This window comes from Cynocephalus volans, chromosome 13 (assembly GCF_027409185.1).
Source record: "Cynocephalus volans isolate mCynVol1 chromosome 13, mCynVol1.pri, whole genome shotgun sequence".
Taxonomy (NCBI): Eukaryota; Metazoa; Chordata; class Mammalia; order Dermoptera; family Cynocephalidae; genus Cynocephalus; species Cynocephalus volans.
This window is the reverse complement of record NC_084472.1, coordinates 42,429,315-42,447,616: the sequence shown is the minus strand read 5'-3', so window position 1 is coordinate 42,447,616 and position 18,302 is coordinate 42,429,315. Positions and strand designations below refer to the sequence as shown.

Here is an 18,302-nt window from a genome sequence, read left to right as displayed (position 1 = left end):
CTCCTTTGTCCATCCTGGAGCAGATAAGGCTTTCTTGGACTCAATCCTAGAGTCCTCAAAGTAGTCCCCCCCTCCCCTCCCCCCTTGCGTGCAGTTTCGCGTTCCCAGTTTCAGTTTTCCTCTGTCCACCAAGGTCCCAAAATATCAAATGGAAAATTTCAGAAACGAACAAGGCAGAAATTTGAAGTTGCAGGCTCTTCAGAGCAGTGCGATGAAATCTCGCATGCGCAGCCTGCCTGGCCGGGACGTGAGTCATCCCTTTGTGCTACACGTCCACGCCCTAGATGCTCCCGGGCCACTGCTCACTTAGTAACCATCTCCGTTTTCAGACCGACTGTCGCCACATTGCAGAGCTTGCGTTTAAGTCACACTTCTTTTCCTTCGTAATGGCCACCGAGTGCAAGAGGAGTGATGCGGGCAATTCGCATATGCCAAAGAGAAGCCGTAAAGGGCTTCCTTTACCCGAAAAGGTGAAAAGTCCTGGACTTCATAAGGAAAGGGGAAAATCATATGTGAGGGTTGCAAAGATCTCCCATGAAAGCAAGTCTTCCTTCTGCGAAGCTGTGAAGAAGGAAAGGAAACTTCGTGCCGTCGCACATCCAACTGCGATCCTTTCGGCCTCGCTGCACGATGGCTGCTTGGTTAGGATGGAAATGGCATTCGATTTGCGGGTGGAAGAAACGAAAAGAAACGTGCTCCCTTTGACGGCAACTGGGTTTGCTACTATCTGTGGCTTTATGTATCCACCGGCGTCTTGAAACGTCTATCCTGGACGTCAGGGACACCTGTTCACGGACACAGATGCACACATGCGCGCGCACACGCATAGAGGCAGGTGTGTTTGTGGGATAAAATCCTACAAGTGAAATCGCTCTATCAAAGAATATGAATATATTTTTCATACATGCAAGTTTAGTAGAAGGGATTTGTGGAAATAAATGAAAAAGACGCAAGCAAAAACAAACAGACTGTTTAGAAAACGCTCGCTGTACATATACATAGAAAGCAAGGGAGTCAGAAACCATCGGTCGCATTTGGCAAACTCAAAGGTAGGCGGGGGAGTAGCAAAGTTCTCTATCAAAAAGGAAGGAGGGTTCCGGGTATTTTCGGATTGGAGGTTGTTGACTTGGGGAAGCTGTAAGCAGGCTAACTGGAAGCAGAGCATCTGACGCGATTGGTTTTGAGAGCATATTTGGCTTTCTCTAGTTGGTCTTGACTTGGACACTGGGGCCAAAATTCCCAAGCTGGCATTGCTGACCCGATCCTGACTGGTGTGTGCCAACTGCTGCAGTGGTTGTGATTGGGCTTCCTGGACTGATTGCCGTAGAGGCTGTAGTTTGCTTTTCTGGGCTGGTGGCTCCAGGGGTTGTGGTTTGGCTTCCCGAGCTTCTCTGTGGTTTTTGCCCTTTACCCGTTTATACATTCAGCCTCTCACTCTACAAGTGATATGGATGTGTCTAAGGATACACTTTTAAATATATACATACATTTTAAATTTTACAGGCTTACTTGTATAGCGTTTGTATTAATTTCTACATCTACAAGCAATCTAGGATAATCTGTTCCAACACAGCAGGTTGTTAATGTTTCGAACTATATTAATAGGTCCCAAATTTCACCACATTGTCTTTTATTTTCATCTTCATGGTGGTGAGCATCTTCTCCTGTATTCAAGAGTCGCTTGTTTTGGGGGGTCGGGGAGCCACGTTTTCCTATGGGTTCCCCATTTCTCTCCTAAGTCGTTGGTCTTTTTTCACATTGGTGTGTGGGAGCTCATTGGATATAAAGGAAATTGTATGAGTTGAATGTTCTACGAGTTGTAAATATCTCTCCCAGCTCAATCTTTTGACTTTCTCTTTCATTCCTTTTTATTTTTATGTAGTCCCATTCTTCAGTATTTTAAAATCCCAGGAGTTCCCCTCATCCGTTGGATGTAAATATCAGGCCCCCCATCGGATGTCCGAAACCTCGGACAGTACCATCTATTGCAACATGCTCCTGTCCATGTCTTCCACCCACAAATTTAATGTCTTTTTCATCTTCACTAAACATTGTTGCCTAGACTGTGGCCAAAATCTTTGCAGTTTGAGGTGCGACAGCGAAACCAGCATGAATTTCTTTGAACTTCTTCACAATCTCACAGACACAACATTTGTTCTGACAGTACATCTCAGTAACCTCAGCATATAATTTTTTTCCCTTTCCTTACTAAGTAGAGAACTTTCACCTTTTCGCCTAAAGGAAGCACTTTATGGCTTCTATTTGACATATCCGAATTCCCAGCATGACCGCTCTTGTGCGTTGTGGCCATTATTAAGTAAAATACGGCGACTCGGACGCAAACACCGCGATAGGGTGACAGTTGATTTGATCACCAGGATGGCCTCCCAGTCACGAGCGGGCAGGGAGGGTGTACAGGTGGACACACTGGAAAAAGGAATGCTTACGGTATGGAGCGGGGCCATGTGAGGTTTTGTCACACTCCAGAGAACGGCTCGCAATTTAAAACCTCTGAACGGTTTATTTCTGTAATTGTTCATCTGATATTTTCACACCACATTGGACTGCAGGCAACTGATATTAAGGAGAGGAAAACCACAAATAAGGGAGGACTACAGTATTCATAGATGCGCATAGGTGGCCATGCCATTGGAAGCCATTGTTCCTACGGACATTTGCCTACTTCTACGATGCTAGGACACCAAGCACTGTCGACAACCTCAAGGTGCTGAGGGCACAAAAGTTGGAATTCTAGGCCCAGCAAGATTGAGGACCCTGGTCTGGGCCCTGTCCTAGGAATAAATACAGACAACAAGTTAAGTTGCCCAACCTCTGCTACCCATTGCCTATGCGGCCCAGAAAACCCTCAGTCCCTGAAACGGGATTCAGATATTCCTGGACTGCCGGGCCTCGCTCCAGGCGCAAGGCAGAAACAAACCTAAATCACCTCTGTGAGAGGATACCATCATCCTTCATCTCAGATTATTTCTAAAAATAAAGTCTCAATTACACTGCCTGGCACACATGCCAACTTAAGAACAACACAGAGAAGTATGAGGAATAACAAACAATTGAGACAGATCCATGGGGGACTCAACGTACTGAAACTATCGCAACACTTTCGAAAAACTATTTTAGTTAATACCATTTACGATAGTATCCAGAAGACAAATAGTTATAGAAGTATTCAATAAAAGATGTGTAAGAGCTCTGACCTGACAAGGACACTGAAAGCATTAGAACAGCCCAATCCCATTCATTAATATACTCACAAATCCAAAGCAAACTAGGAGCAAATTGAATCAGTGATACGTAATATTCAAGTTCAGTGTGTCTTAGGACTGAGGCAAGGTTGGTTTAGGGTTAGTGAATCACGTGATACAGTCAGTGTGCCACATTGCAAAATAAAGAAATTAGGTCATCATTTCCAAAAGTGCAGAGAAGTGATTCATAAAATGTACAACCTATCGTTGATATTTTTTAAAAAGTAAAAGGAAAGACAAGGACAGGAAACAAAAACCCCGGACAACGTAGGAATAGAAGACAACTGCCTTGACCTGACAAAACGATCTCTACGAAAAACCTGCAGGAAACATAAGACTGACTAATGAAATGCCAAAAGCTTTCCCTTCAAGATTGGGAAAAAGACAATAATGCCTCTTATCCCCACTTCTACGCAACATCTTATTAACGTTGCTGTGATTTGAATGCTTGTCCCCTCCAAAGGTCACGTGGAAGCTTGATCCCCAATGTAGCAGCGTTGAAGGTGGGGTCTTTAAGAGGTGATTGAATCATGAGGGCTATGCCCTCTTGAGTGAATTAATACCATCACGGATGGATGAGTTGGTGGATGGATGGGTTATCACCCGAGTGGCAGCACCAGCTTTATCAGGAGAGAAAGAAGCATATTAGCTCGCTTTGGTCACCCGCACCCTGTGATAAACTGCATTGCCTCGGGTCACTCGGCACATCCCCATCAAGAAGAAGGCCCTCACCAGACAAGCCCATTGAACCTCGGACTTCCCAGCCTCCAAAACTGGACAAACTAAACTCTGTTTCTCTAGATAGACCCAGTTTCGGGTATTCTCTTGTAAACGACAGAGAACTGACTAACACGGAGGTCCTAAGTAGTAAGATGAGACAAGAAAAACAAATACGTGGTGTAAGAATTTTTAAAAAGAGAGAAGGAAGGGAAGAAAGAATTATCCCTGTCTTTGTGCACGGATAATGGAATTACATGTTGAGAAAAGTTCGAAGGCTTCAAACATAAACTGTGAGGATCAGTAAATGAAGTTGCCAATGTTGCTAAAGTAAGATCAGTGACAAAGGCCGGTTGTAAATCTACAAATCGGTAATAAATATAAAACGAAGTAAAAACCAAGAAACCATTTACAAAGCCCTTTACAGTGCCATGAAAACCTAGAAGAGGAGGAGTGGGTGGGGGGAAGATGAAGTCGTCTCCAAGAACAGCAGTGTGGCATTAGCAAAGGGTTCCAGGTTGTCTGATCAGTTTCCCTTTCCTGGTCCACGTACAGGAAGAATATGGTTCAACAGCAGCCACAGATTTTTAGAAGATGCCCACAAGGCCGCAGCAGTGGTCAGTAGCGAAGTGGTTAATCTTCCTCGCGTAAGAACAGAGCGGAGCACTTAAAACGCAAGACTTACTTGACACTCAGCTTAGCTTCATAATGACTTAGAGTTTGGTCGATTAGTACTTAAAAGTACACACTGTTTACAGCTATTGGTATTTCGATAGATGCGTAAATGTCTGAGCGTTGAAAGCTTAGTAAACTTCAGTTCTTCGGAGCAAAACATTGACGTAATGAAATCTTCAATTTCTCTGGCTTTTTTTCAGCGTCCCAACGCAATTAAGAAGAGCTGAGGCATAGAACAACACTCCTTTAAAAAAGTAGTCAACCACCTTATTAATTAGCTCACACTTACACTAGATACTTTTTAATGTAAAAGACTCACCTAACTTTCGAAAAGCACACCGAAAGACACATGACGATTAATAAAAGTGACTCTGTTTCAGGATTATTTGGCCTGTACACACGAATATGCGAATCAGTCGTGACTTTCCAAAAACCGTTCCTGTGTGTTCATACCAGTTGTGATTTATTTGTCTTTAGTCGTGTGGTCAAACGAAAAACACTGAAGCAGTTCCTTCTCAGAGCTTCCGTGGCTTTCGAGTACTGTAGAGGATCCTTACGCTCAGTTGGGTAAAAACCAAGTAGCGGAGGAATACTGATCGGACATAGCCTCATTCTAGTGGAACATTGAATTTTCTGCTCACTTCAGCCCCACATGTACTAAGATTGGAACGAGACAGAGAAGGTCAGCATGACCCCTGCACAAGCATCACAGGTAAATCTGTGTTTTCCTATCTCTATCTCTTTTTCTACTCTTGATAAAAACTGAATTTCCAAAGTGACATTATTGTTTCAAGGCCAGGCGATCCCAAGTGCAAGCTGCTTCACACTCTGCTGAGGACAAAAGCCATTTTTGAGTCAGCGCCATATCCAAACAGAATTCTAAACGACTCGGTCCTCATCACCTACGGTGGAGCTGAAGACACTGACAAACTCCGTGATTCTAGAAAGGAAAAAGGAGGAAACACTTTTGTTTGGAGTTTGGACAGCTACCATTTTGCAAGCATGGAATCAAATCCCTCTGTACAAGCATCTCTGATAGGCTGTTTACGTTTCTTGTTTGTTTGCTTGTTATTTTAAGAAAGTCGTCAACAAGGTAAAGATCAGTTTAGGATCTGGAGGTCCCTCTGTCCCAAGTCTTTACCTTCCTATTCATTCTGGTCAGTGTGTTCACTGGCTATTCTGATGGCTGAATGTTTACATGACTCTCTCCAGGGATTCTGGAAAGAGGATGAAGGAAAGATTTCTGAGAAATGCTCCCGCCTAGCTTAGGTTAGGGAGGGTATGAAATGCACTGTCCGGCCTACGGATAAGTGGACAATGAAACTGCTGGGTTCTAGGTCTCTGTGTACACCTGTGTGTGTGTGTGTGTGTGTGTGTGTGTGTGTGTGTGTGCGTGTGTGTGCACGTGGAGTGTTTCTACAGCATTGCGGAATTGACTCTGTACGCTATAAAATGCTAAGAGTGGAATTGCTCGGTCAACGCCTATGTGAATTTTTCTTTTCGCTCGATCTTGTCAATATGCTCTACAAACAGGTGGTAGCAATTAGCGTTTCCACCCACTGCATCGGGGAGTACGTGTTTTCGCACACCTTGCTGCCGGTGTCCGGAACTCCACCCACAGAGGTCACTCCTGATTGAGTCCTGGTAACGCAATCAATCAGTCAAGAGGCGAGGAAGCCCAGGACCAATCACTGCTGGTCATCAGGGCGCGGCTCACAGCCCGGGAGCGGGGCGTGCCGGCTTTATAAGGACGGGAGTCCCGCGCTGAGGCTTCCTTCTACCTCGGACAGCGCTTCGCGGCGGTTCTTCCAGGCGGCGGCTCCGCACCCCCAAGCAAAAGCAGCAGGTCAGCCCGGCGGCGGTCGGCGAGGACCCGCGTGCCCAGACCGAGCTGCTCGCTGTACTGAGGACAGAGCTGCGGCCCAAGCAGCGACGCCCGCCCAGCTGCGCCGACGAGGCTGCGCCCGGGACGGCCATGGCAGCCGACGGGGCGCTGCACGCCGTGGTCAAGCTGCAGGCGCGCCTGGCTGCCCACTCCGATCCCAAGAAGCTGGCGAAATACCTGAAGAAACTCTCCGCCTTGCCAGTGACAGCACACTCCCTGGCGGAGACTGGAGTCCGCAAGACGGTCAAGCGCTTGCGCACACACCAGCACGTGGGCAGCTTGGCCAGGGACTTAGCCGCCCAGTGGAAGAAGTTGCTGGTCGTGGCGCGGGACACCCGGCCTGAACAACTGGCCTTGGAGGAGAGCCGTTCCCGAAAGCGCCCCAGGGAGGAGTTTCCGAAGGAGCCGAAGGTGCAGGGCGCCTGCCCAGAAAGCCACGGAGCCTCCGAGAGCCCATCCGACGGCACGGAGCGCGGACACAGAAAGCACAGGAGACTCTCGCAGCTCCAAACACCTCCCAAGGGGTCTCCCGGTGGCGACAGGAGAGGCGGGAGCACCAAGCGCTACACAGTTGCACTGGCTTCCTCCTCAGACTGGGCGTCTTCCGGCGATGGCCACATCCGGATCCGTCTGTCCCTTGCCGGTCCTCACCAGATGTGCGTGGACCATTGCGTGCCCCCGGAGGAGGAGGGCCCCGAGCCCGCTGTTCTCCGCCAGAAGCCTGGAAAAGGCCACGCTGATGCCCCTCAGGGCAGTCCGGGACTCCGTCAAGAGGGACACCTGGGCAAACCCCGGGGGCAAGGGGCCGTCGTGAGCCCAAGCCCGGCGCAGGTATCTTCCCACAGGCAGAAAGGCCCGGCGGGGGCTGGGGACGACGAGATGTTCCCTGCTGGATTCAGCCAGAAATCCCACAAGGCCTTCTCCCCAGAGGAAGGTCCAAGGGCCATCTCGGGGGACAGTACCAAGGACAAACCGCCCTCTAGGCGGGCCAGGAGAGAGAAGGCATCGGAGCTCGGTTGCGTTCCCTCTCTACCCGCCTTGGACGCTGCTCGGGACAACCACCTAGAGGAGAAGAGGGACAAAGACTCTGACGAACCCAAAGCAGACGAAACAAAGAAGCCAAGCCCAGAAAGCTTAGACACAGGAGAGGGCGCAGGAGGCCTGCTGCCCACGGTGCCAGGCAAGCTTTCCAACAAGCTCAGCACTCGAGAAGGGATACGCAGACCTTCCACCTGGGAGAGCTCCCTCCCTGAAGAGGAGGAGTTGGCAGATATGGAGGCTGACTCTGAGCAGCCTGCTGTGCCCTTTGAGGCATACTCCACCTATGGCCGGCCTTGGAAGGGAAAGGAAAGGACGGTGAAAACTCTGGCCACTACTCTGAGAGTCAAAGACCTTCACGAGACGGACTCTAAACGCACTCGTGAAAATGGGAGCCTGCTTCCCAGACTAGCCAAGGTGCAGGAAAATGAGACAGAGGAGCCGCCACCGCCCGGAGCGCACGTAGCCAAGCTGAAAAGGGTCCCCACCGACGCCCCGCCGGTGCTGCCAGACCTCCCGTTACCCGGGATGCGGGCCAGTGACAGGGCACTGTCTGTCCTTGAACTGATGTCCTCCTTCCCGCCAGAGATACACGCACTCCCTTCCCCCCAGCAAGAAGAAGAGGGTGGATTTCCTACGGGACGCAGAAGGAACTCGAAGATGCCGGTGTACTCGGGCCCCAGGAGCGCCGGCCTGCCTAGAACCGTGACTGCGTGTGAGCGGCGGGTGTGGGCCCTCGGGACCAGCGTCCCTGCTGTCCGGGAAGCGGGGGGAGACCCGTGTCCTGCTCCGGAGCCCGCGTGGAAGGGGTGCACGCCCGATCAGCCAGGTCGCACCATCGAGAAATACAATCCCACACTAGCGAAAGAAACGGGCCACTTATGGAAAAGGCGCTGTCAACGAGACTTTAAGGAAGCCCGGCCGGAGGAGCACGAGTCGTGGCGGGAGATGTACCTGCGGCTCCGGGAGGCCCGAGAGCGGCGGCTCCGGCTGGTGACGATGAAGATCCGCTCTGCACGCGCCGAGAGGCCCAGAGGCCGACAGACACAGATGATCTTCTTCCACTCTGTGCTCGACAAGCCTTGTGAGGTTCCCAGGAGGCAGGAAAAGCCTGCCTCGGGAGGAGCGGCCATCCCCGATAAAGCCGAGGTGCAGCCGGCCCCACGCCCACAGGAGAGCAGCCGGCCCCCCTCCAGCAGCACCGGTGGCCACAGCCGCTTTCACCCGCTCCCTGCGAGGCCCCCCTCCTGCGGCCCCAGCACCAGGAAAGCCGCCGCCAAGAAAGTAGCCCCGCTCATGGCCAAGACGATCCGAGATTACAGGAACACATACTCCCGCCGATGAGCCGAGGACTCGCATTGGACAGAGAACTCGGGGGGCGGTGGGGTGGTTGGGAAGGAATTCAAAGGCGATTCGAGTCGGGGAATGGGACTTGCAAAGGACACTGGCGTCTTTCGTTGGTGGGACCTCCTGGATCTGAATCCTGCAGTTTTCACGCGTTGCACCTGGGACGCTGCCGCCCTGCTTGGTGGACGCTTCAGAATCCCCAAGCTCTGAATCCTCAGTCTCGCAGCAGGTTTTAACACCAATTGCACTGAGGATGTTAACTAGCCTCTTTGGAAAGAAGGACAGAGTTTTAACCAATCCATATCGTCCCCAGATCGTGTTCATATTTGTAAATAAAATGATATACAAGAGATTGGCCGTCTCTCTCTCCTTTGTCCATCCTGGAGCAGATAAGGCTTTCTTGGACTCAATCCTAGAGTCCTCAAAGTAGTCCCCCCCTCCCCTCCCCCCTTGCGTGCAGTTTCGCGTTCCCAGTTTCAGTTTTCCTCTGTCCACCAAGGTCCCAAAATATCAAATGGAAAATTTCAGAAACGAACAAGGCAGAAATTTGAAGTTGCAGGCTCTTCAGAGCAGTGCGATGAAATCTCGCATGCGCAGCCTGCCTGGCCGGGACGTGAGTCATCCCTTTGTGCTACACGTCCACGCCCTAGATGCTCCCGGGCCACTGCTCACTTAGTAACCATCTCCGTTTTCAGACCGACTGTCGCCACATTGCAGAGCTTGCGTTTAAGTCACACTTCTTTTCCTTCGTAATGGCCACCGAGTGCAAGAGGAGTGATGCGGGCAATTCGCATATGCCAAAGAGAAGCCGTAAAGGGCTTCCTTTACCCGAAAAGGTGAAAAGTCCTGGACTTCATAAGGAAAGGGGAAAATCATATGTGAGGGTTGCAAAGATCTCCCATGAAAGCAAGTCTTCCTTCTGCGAAGCTGTGAAGAAGGAAAGGAAACTTCGTGCCGTCGCACATCCAACTGCGATCCTTTCGGCCTCGCTGCACGATGGCTGCTTGGTTAGGATGGAAATGGCATTCGATTTGCGGGTGGAAGAAACGAAAAGAAACGTGCTCCCTTTGACGGCAACTGGGTTTGCTACTATCTGTGGCTTTATGTATCCACCGGCGTCTTGAAACGTCTATCCTGGACGTCAGGGACACCTGTTCACGGACACAGATGCACACATGCGCGCGCACACGCATAGAGGCAGGTGTGTTTGTGGGATAAAATCCTACAAGTGAAATCGCTCTATCAAAGAATATGAATATATTTTTCATACATGCAAGTTTAGTAGAAGGGATTTGTGGAAATAAATGAAAAAGACGCAAGCAAAAACAAACAGACTGTTTAGAAAACGCTCGCTGTACATATACATAGAAAGCAAGGGAGTCAGAAACCATCGGTCGCATTTGGCAAACTCAAAGGTAGGCGGGGGAGTAGCAAAGTTCTCTATCAAAAAGGAAGGAGGGTTCCGGGTATTTTCGGATTGGAGGTTGTTGACTTGGGGAAGCTGTAAGCAGGCTAACTGGAAGCAGAGCATCTGACGCGATTGGTTTTGAGAGCATATTTGGCTTTCTCTAGTTGGTCTTGACTTGGACACTGGGGCCAAAATTCCCAAGCTGGCATTGCTGACCCGATCCTGACTGGTGTGTGCCAACTGCTGCAGTGGTTGTGATTGGGCTTCCTGGACTGATTGCCGTAGAGGCTGTAGTTTGCTTTTCTGGGCTGGTGGCTCCAGGGGTTGTGGTTTGGCTTCCCGAGCTTCTCTGTGGTTTTTGCCCTTTACCCGTTTATACATTCAGCCTCTCACTCTACAAGTGATATGGATGTGTCTAAGGATACACTTTTAAATATATACATACATTTTAAATTTTACAGGCTTACTTGTATAGCGTTTGTATTAATTTCTACATCTACAAGCAATCTAGGATAATCTGTTCCAACACAGCAGGTTGTTAATGTTTCGAACTATATTAATAGGTCCCAAATTTCACCACATTGTCTTTTATTTTCATCTTCATGGTGGTGAGCATCTTCTCCTGTATTCAAGAGTCGCTTGTTTTGGGGGGTCGGGGAGCCACGTTTTCCTATGGGTTCCCCATTTCTCTCCTAAGTCGTTGGTCTTTTTTCACATTGGTGTGTGGGAGCTCATTGGATATAAAGGAAATTGTATGAGTTGAATGTTCTACGAGTTGTAAATATCTCTCCCAGCTCAATCTTTTGACTTTCTCTTTCATTCCTTTTTATTTTTATGTAGTCCCATTCTTCAGTATTTTAAAATCCCAGGAGTTCCCCTCATCCGTTGGATGTAAATATCAGGCCCCCCATCGGATGTCCGAAACCTCGGACAGTACCATCTATTGCAACATGCTCCTGTCCATGTCTTCCACCCACAAATTTAATGTCTTTTTCATCTTCACTAAACATTGTTGCCTAGACTGTGGCCAAAATCTTTGCAGTTTGAGGTGCGACAGCGAAACCAGCATGAATTTCTTTGAACTTCTTCACAATCTCACAGACACAACATTTGTTCTGACAGTACATCTCAGTAACCTCAGCATATAATTTTTTTCCCTTTCCTTACTAAGTAGAGAACTTTCACCTTTTCGCCTAAAGGAAGCACTTTATGGCTTCTATTTGACATATCCGAATTCCCAGCATGACCGCTCTTGTGCGTTGTGGCCATTATTAAGTAAAATACGGCGACTCGGACGCAAACACCGCGATAGGGTGACAGTTGATTTGATCACCAGGATGGCCTCCCAGTCACGAGCGGGCAGGGAGGGTGTACAGGTGGACACACTGGAAAAAGGAATGCTTACGGTATGGAGCGGGGCCATGTGAGGTTTTGTCACACTCCAGAGAACGGCTCGCAATTTAAAACCTCTGAACGGTTTATTTCTGTAATTGTTCATCTGATATTTTCACACCACATTGGACTGCAGGCAACTGATATTAAGGAGAGGAAAACCACAAATAAGGGAGGACTACAGTATTCATAGATGCGCATAGGTGGCCATGCCATTGGAAGCCATTGTTCCTACGGACATTTGCCTACTTCTACGATGCTAGGACACCAAGCACTGTCGACAACCTCAAGGTGCTGAGGGCACAAAAGTTGGAATTCTAGGCCCAGCAAGATTGAGGACCCTGGTCTGGGCCCTGTCCTAGGAATAAATACAGACAACAAGTTAAGTTGCCCAACCTCTGCTACCCATTGCCTATGCGGCCCAGAAAACCCTCAGTCCCTGAAACGGGATTCAGATATTCCTGGACTGCCGGGCCTCGCTCCAGGCGCAAGGCAGAAACAAACCTAAATCACCTCTGTGAGAGGATACCATCATCCTTCATCTCAGATTATTTCTAAAAATAAAGTCTCAATTACACTGCCTGGCACACATGCCAACTTAAGAACAACACAGAGAAGTATGAGGAATAACAAACAATTGAGACAGATCCATGGGGGACTCAATGTACTGAAACTATCGCAACACTTTCGAAAAACTATTTTAGTTAATACCATTTACGATAGTATCCAGAAGACAAATAGTTATAGAAGTATTCAATAAAAGATGTGTAAGAGCTCTGACCTGACAAGGACACTGAAAGCATTAGAACAGCCCAATCCCATTCATTAATATACTCACAAATCCAAAGCAAACTAGGAGCAAATTGAATCAGTGATACGTAATATTCAAGTTCAGTGTGTCTTAGGACTGAGGCAAGGTTGGTTTAGGGTTAGTGAATCACGTGATACAGTCAGTGTGCCACATTGCAAAATAAAGAAATTAGGTCATCATTTCCAAAAGTGCAGAGAAGTGATTCATAAAATGTACAACCTATCGTTGATATTTTTTAAAAAGTAAAAGGAAAGACAAGGACAGGAAACAAAAACCCCGGACAACGTAGGAATAGAAGACAACTGCCTTGACCTGACAAAACGATCTCTACGAAAAACCTGCAGGAAACATAAGACTGACTAATGAAATGCCAAAAGCTTTCCCTTCAAGATTGGGAAAAAGACAATAATGCCTCTTATCCCCACTTCTACGCAACATCTTATTAACGTTGCTGTGATTTGAATGCTTGTCCCCTCCAAAGGTCACGTGGAAGCTTGATCCCCAATGTAGCAGCGTTGAAGGTGGGGTCTTTAAGAGGTGATTGAATCATGAGGGCTATGCCCTCTTGAGTGAATTAATACCATCACGGATGGATGAGTTGGTGGATGGATGGGTTATCACCCGAGTGGCAGCACCAGCTTTATCAGGAGAGAAAGAAGCATATTAGCTCGCTTTGGTCACCCGCACCCTGTGATAAACTGCATTGCCTCGGGTCACTCGGCACATCCCCATCAAGAAGAAGGCCCTCACCAGACAAGCCCATTGAACCTCGGACTTCCCAGCCTCCAAAACTGGACAAACTAAACTCTGTTTCTCTAGATAGACCCAGTTTCGGGTATTCTCTTGTAAACGACAGAGAACTGACTAACACGGAGGTCCTAAGTAGTAAGATTAGACAAGAAAAACAAATACGTGGTGTAAGAATTTTTAAAAAGAGAGAAGGAAGGGAAGAAAGAATTATCCCTGTCTTTGTGCACGGATAATGGAATTACATGTTGAGAAAAGTTCGAAGGCTTCAAACATAAACTGTGAGGATCAGTAAATGAAGTTGCCAATGTTGCTAAAGTAAGATCAGTGACAAAGGCCGGTTGTAAATCTACAAATCGGTAATAAATATAAAACGAAGTAAAAACCAAGAAACCATTTACAAAGCCCTTTACAGTGCCATGAAAACCTAGAAGAGGAGGAGTGGGTGGGGGGAAGATGAAGTCGTCTCCAAGAACAGCAGTGTGGCATTAGCAAAGGGTTCCAGGTTGTCTGATCAGTTTCCCTTTCCTGGTCCACGTACAGGAAGAATATGGTTCAACAGCAGCCACAGATTTTTAGAAGATGCCCACAAGGCCGCAGCAGTGGTCAGTAGCGAAGTGGTTAATCTTCCTCGCGTAAGAACAGAGCGGAGCACTTAAAACGCAAGACTTACTTGACACTCAGCTTAGCTTCATAATGACTTAGAGTTTGGTCGATTAGTACTTAAAAGTACACACTGTTTACAGCTATTGGTATTTCGATAGATGCGTAAATGTCTGAGCGTTGAAAGTTTAGTAAACTTCAGTTCTTCGGAGCAAAACATCGACGTAATGAAATCTTCAATTTCTCTGGCTTTTTTTCAGCGTCCCAACGCAATTAAGAAGAGCTAAGGCATAGAACAACACTCCTTTAAAAAAGTAGTCAACCACCTTATTAATTAGCTCACACTTACACTAGATACTTTTTAATGTAAAAGACTCACCTAACTTTCGAAAAGCACACCGAAAGACACATGACGATTAATAAAAGTGACTCTGTTTCAGGATTATTTGGCCTGTACACACGAATATGCGAATCAGTCGTGACTTTCCAAAAACCGTTCCTGTGTGTTCATACCAGTTGTGATTTATTTGTCTTTAGTCGTGTGGTCAAACGAAAAACACTGAAGCAGTTCCTTCTCAGAGCTTCCGTGGCTTTCGAGTACTGTAGAGGATCCTTACGCTCAGTTGGGTAAAAACCAAGTAGCGGAGGAATACTGATCGGACATAGCCTCATTCTAGTGGAACATTGAATTTTCTGCTCACTTCAGCCCCACATGTACTAAGATTGGAACGAGACAGAGAAGGTCAGCATGACCCCTGCACAAGCATCACAGGTAAATCTGTGTTTTCCTATCTCTATCTCTTTTTCTACTCTTGATAAAAACTGAATTTCCAAAGTGACATTATTGTTTCAAGGCCAGGCGATCCCAAGTGCAAGCTGCTTCACACTCTGCTGAGGACAAAAGCCATTTTTGAGTCAGCGCCATATCCAAACAGAATTCTAAACGACTCGGTCCTCATCACCTACGGTGGAGCTGAAGACACTGACAAACTCCGTGATTCTAGAAAGGAAAAAGGAGGAAACACTTTTGTTTGGAGTTTGGACAGCTACCATTTTGCAAGCATGGAATCAAATCCCTCTGTATAAGCCTCTCTGATAGGCTGTTTACGTTTTTTGTTTGTTTGTTTGTTATTTTAAGAAAGTCGTCAACAAGGTAAAGATCAGTTTAGGATCTGGAGGTCCCTCTGTCCCAAGTCTTTACCTTCCTATTCATTCTGGTCAGTGTGTTCACTGGCTATTCTGATGGCTGAATGTTTACATGACTCTCTCCAGGGATTCTGGAAAGAGGATGAAGGAAAGATTTCTGAGAAATGCTCCCGCCTAGCTTAGGTTAGGGAGGGTATGAAATGCACTGTCCGGCCTACGGATAAGTGGACAATGAAACTGCTGGGTTCTAGGTCTCTGTGTACACCTGTGTGTGTGTGTGTGTGTGTGTGTGTGTGTGTGTGTGTGTGCGTGTGTGTGCACGTGGAGTGTTTCTACAGCATTGCGGAATTGACTCTGTACGCTATAAAATGCTAAGAGTGGAATTGCTCGGTCAACGCCTATGTGAATTTTTCTTTTCGCTCGATCTTGTCAATATGCTCTACAAACAGGTGGTAGCAATTAGCGTTTCCACCCACTGCATCGGGGAGTACGTGTTTTCGCACACCTTGCTGCCGGTGTCCGGAACTCCACCCACAGAGGTCACTCCTGATTGAGTCCTGGTAAGGCAATCAATCAGTCAAGAGGCGAGGAAGCCCAGGACCAATCACTGCTGGTCATCAGGGCGCGGCTCACAGCCCGGGAGCGGGGCGTGCCGGCTTTATAAGGACGGGAGTCCCGCGCTGAGGCTTCCTTCTACCTCGGACAGCGCTTCGCGGCGGTTCTTCCAGGCGGCGGCTCCGCACCCCCAAGCAAAAGCAGCAGGTCAGCCCGGCGGCGGTCGGCGAGGACCCGCGTGCCCAGGCCGAGCTGCTCGCTGTACTGAGGACAGAGCTGCGGCCCAAGCAGCGACGCCCGCCCAGCTGCGCCGACGAGGCTGCGCCCGGGACGGCCATGGCAGCCGACGGGGCGCTGCACGCCGTGGTCAAGCTGCAGGCGCGCCTGGCTGCCCACTCCGATCCCAAGAAGCTGGCGAAATACCTGAAGAAACTCTCCGCCTTGCCAGTGACAGCACACTCCCTGGCGGAGACTGGAGTCCGCAAGACGGTCAAGCGCTTGCGCACACACCAGCACGTGGGCAGCTTGGCCAGGGACTTAGCCGCCCAGTGGAAGAAGTTGCTGGTCGTGGCGCGGGACACCCGGCCTGAACAACTGGCCTTGGAGGAGAGCCGTTCCCGAAAGCGCCCCAGGGAGGAGTTTCCGAAGGAGCCGAAGGTGCAGGGCGCCTGCCCAGAAAGCCACGGAGCCTCCGAGAGCCCATCCGACGGCACGGAGCGCGGACACAGAAAGCACAGGAGACTCTCGCAGCTCCAAACACCTCCCAAGGGGTCTCCCGGTGGCGACAGGAGAGGCGGGAGCACCAAGCGCTACACAGTTGCACTGGCTTCCTCCTCAGACTGGGCGTCTTCCGGCGATGGCCACATCCGCATCCGTCTGTCCCTTGCCGGTCCTCACCAGATGTGCGTGGACCATTGCGTGCCCCCGGAGGAGGAGGGCCCCGAGCCCGCTGTTCTCCGCCAGAAGCCTGGAAAAGGCCACGCTGATGCCCCTCAGGGCAGTCCGGGACTCCGTCAAGAGGGACACCTGGGCAAACCCCGGGGGCAAGGGGCCGTCGTGAGCCCAAGCCCGGCGCAGGTATCTTCCCACAGGCAGAAAGGCCCGGCGGGGGCTGGGGACGACGAGATGTTCCCTGCTGGATTCAGCCAGAAATCCCACAAGGCCTTCTCCCCAGAGGAAGGTCCAAGGGCCATCTCGGGGGACAGTACCAAGGACAAACCGCCCTCTAGGCGGGCCAGGAGAGAGAAGGCATCGGAGCTCGGTTGCGTTCCCTCTCTACCCGCCTTGGACGCTGCTCGGGACAACCACCTAGAGGAGAAGAGGGACAAAGACTCTGACGAACCCAAAGCAGACGAAACAAAGAAGCCAAGCCCAGAAAGCTTAGACACAGGAGAGGGCGCAGGAGGCCTGCTGCCCACGGTGCCAGGCAAGCTTTCCAACAAGCTCAGCACTCGAGAAGGGATACGCAGACCTTCCACCTGGGAGAGCTCCCTCCCTGAAGAGGAGGAGTTGGCAGATATGGAGGCTGACTCTGAGCAGCCTGCTGTGCCCTTTGAGGCATACTCCACCTATGGCCGGCCTTGGAAGGGAAAGGAAAGGACGGTGAAAACTCTGGCCACTACTCTGAGAGTCAAAGACCTTCACGAGACGGACTCTAAACGCACTCGTGAAAATGGGAGCCTGCTTCCCAGACTAGCCAAGGTGCAGGAAAATGAGACAGAGGAGCCGCCACCGCCCGGAGCGCACGTAGCCAAGCTGAAAAGGGTCCCCACCGACGCCCCGCCGGTGCTGCCAGACCTCCCGTTACCCGGGATGCGGGCCAGTGACAGGGCACTGTCTGTCCTTGAACTGATGTCCTCCTTCCCGCCAGAGATACACGCACTCCCTTCCCCCCAGCAAGAAGAAGAGGGTGGATTTCCTACGGGACGCAGAAGGAACTCGAAGATGCCGGTGTACTCGGGCCCCAGGAGCGCCGGCCTGCCTAGAACCGTGACTGCGTGTGAGCGGCGGGTGTGGGCCCTCGGGACCAGCGTCCCTGCTGTCCGGGAAGCGGGGGGAGACCCGTGTCCTGCTCCGGAGCCCGCGTGGAAGGGGTGCACGCCCGATCAGCCAGGTCGCATCATCGAGAAATACAATCCCACACTAGCGAAAGAAACGGGCCACTTATGGAAAAGGCGCTGTCAACGAGACTTTAAGGAAGCCCGGCCGGAGGAGCACGAGTCGTGGCGGGAGATGTACCTGCGGCTCCGGGAGGCCCGAGAGCGGCGGCTCCGGCTGGTGACGATGAAGATCCGCTCTGCACGCGCCGAGAGGCCCAGAGGCCGACAGACACAGATGATCTTCTTCCACTCTGTGCTCGACAAGCCTTGTGAGGTTCCCAGGAGGCAGGAAAAGCCTGCCTCGGGAGGAGCGGCCATCCCCGATAAAGCCGAGGTGCAGCCGGCCCCACGCCCACAGGAGAGCAGCCGGCCCCCCTCCAGCAGCACCGGTGGCCACAGCCGCTTTCACCCGCTCCCTGCGAGGCCCCCCTCCTGCGGCCCCAGCACCAGGAAAGCCGCCGCCAAGAAAGTAGCCCCGCTCATGGCCAAGACGATCCGAGATTACAGGAACACATACTCCCGCCGATGAGCCGAGGACTCGCATTGGACAGAGAACTCGGGGGGCGGTGGGGTGGTTGGGAAGGAATTCAAAGGCGATTCGAGTCGGGGAATGGGA

General features: G+C 50.2%; 2 protein-coding genes and 2 non-coding genes across 4 annotated transcripts; all 4 read left to right on the top strand.

Moving 5' to 3' along the window:
- The first annotated feature begins 211 nt into the window (after positions 1-211).
- Positions 212-8,922, top strand: LOC134361640 (elongin-A-like). The gene is made up of 3 exons (XM_063076656.1): positions 212-247; positions 330-444; positions 6,446-8,922. Exons 1-3 carry the CDS (start codon positions 212-214, stop codon positions 8,920-8,922), a joined length of 2,628 nt encoding a protein of 875 aa, XP_062932726.1.
- On the top strand, positions 5,291-5,395 carry LOC134362279 (U6 spliceosomal RNA). The gene has a single exon (XR_010021556.1). It is a non-coding gene; the product is annotated as a U6 spliceosomal RNA (small nuclear RNA).
- Positions 8,923-9,502: 580 nt separating the features above from the next.
- On the top strand, positions 9,503-18,215 carry LOC134361639 (elongin-A-like). Its single transcript, XM_063076655.1, has 5 exons — positions 9,503-9,538; positions 9,621-9,735; positions 13,827-13,918; positions 15,570-15,592; positions 15,761-18,215. The coding sequence occupies exons 1-5, from the start codon at positions 9,503-9,505 to the stop codon at positions 18,213-18,215; spliced, it is 2,721 nt and encodes a 906-aa protein (XP_062932725.1).
- Positions 14,582-14,686, top strand: LOC134362278 (U6 spliceosomal RNA). The gene has a single exon (XR_010021555.1). It is a non-coding gene; the product is annotated as a U6 spliceosomal RNA (small nuclear RNA).
- Positions 18,216-18,302: the final 87 nt, after the last annotated feature.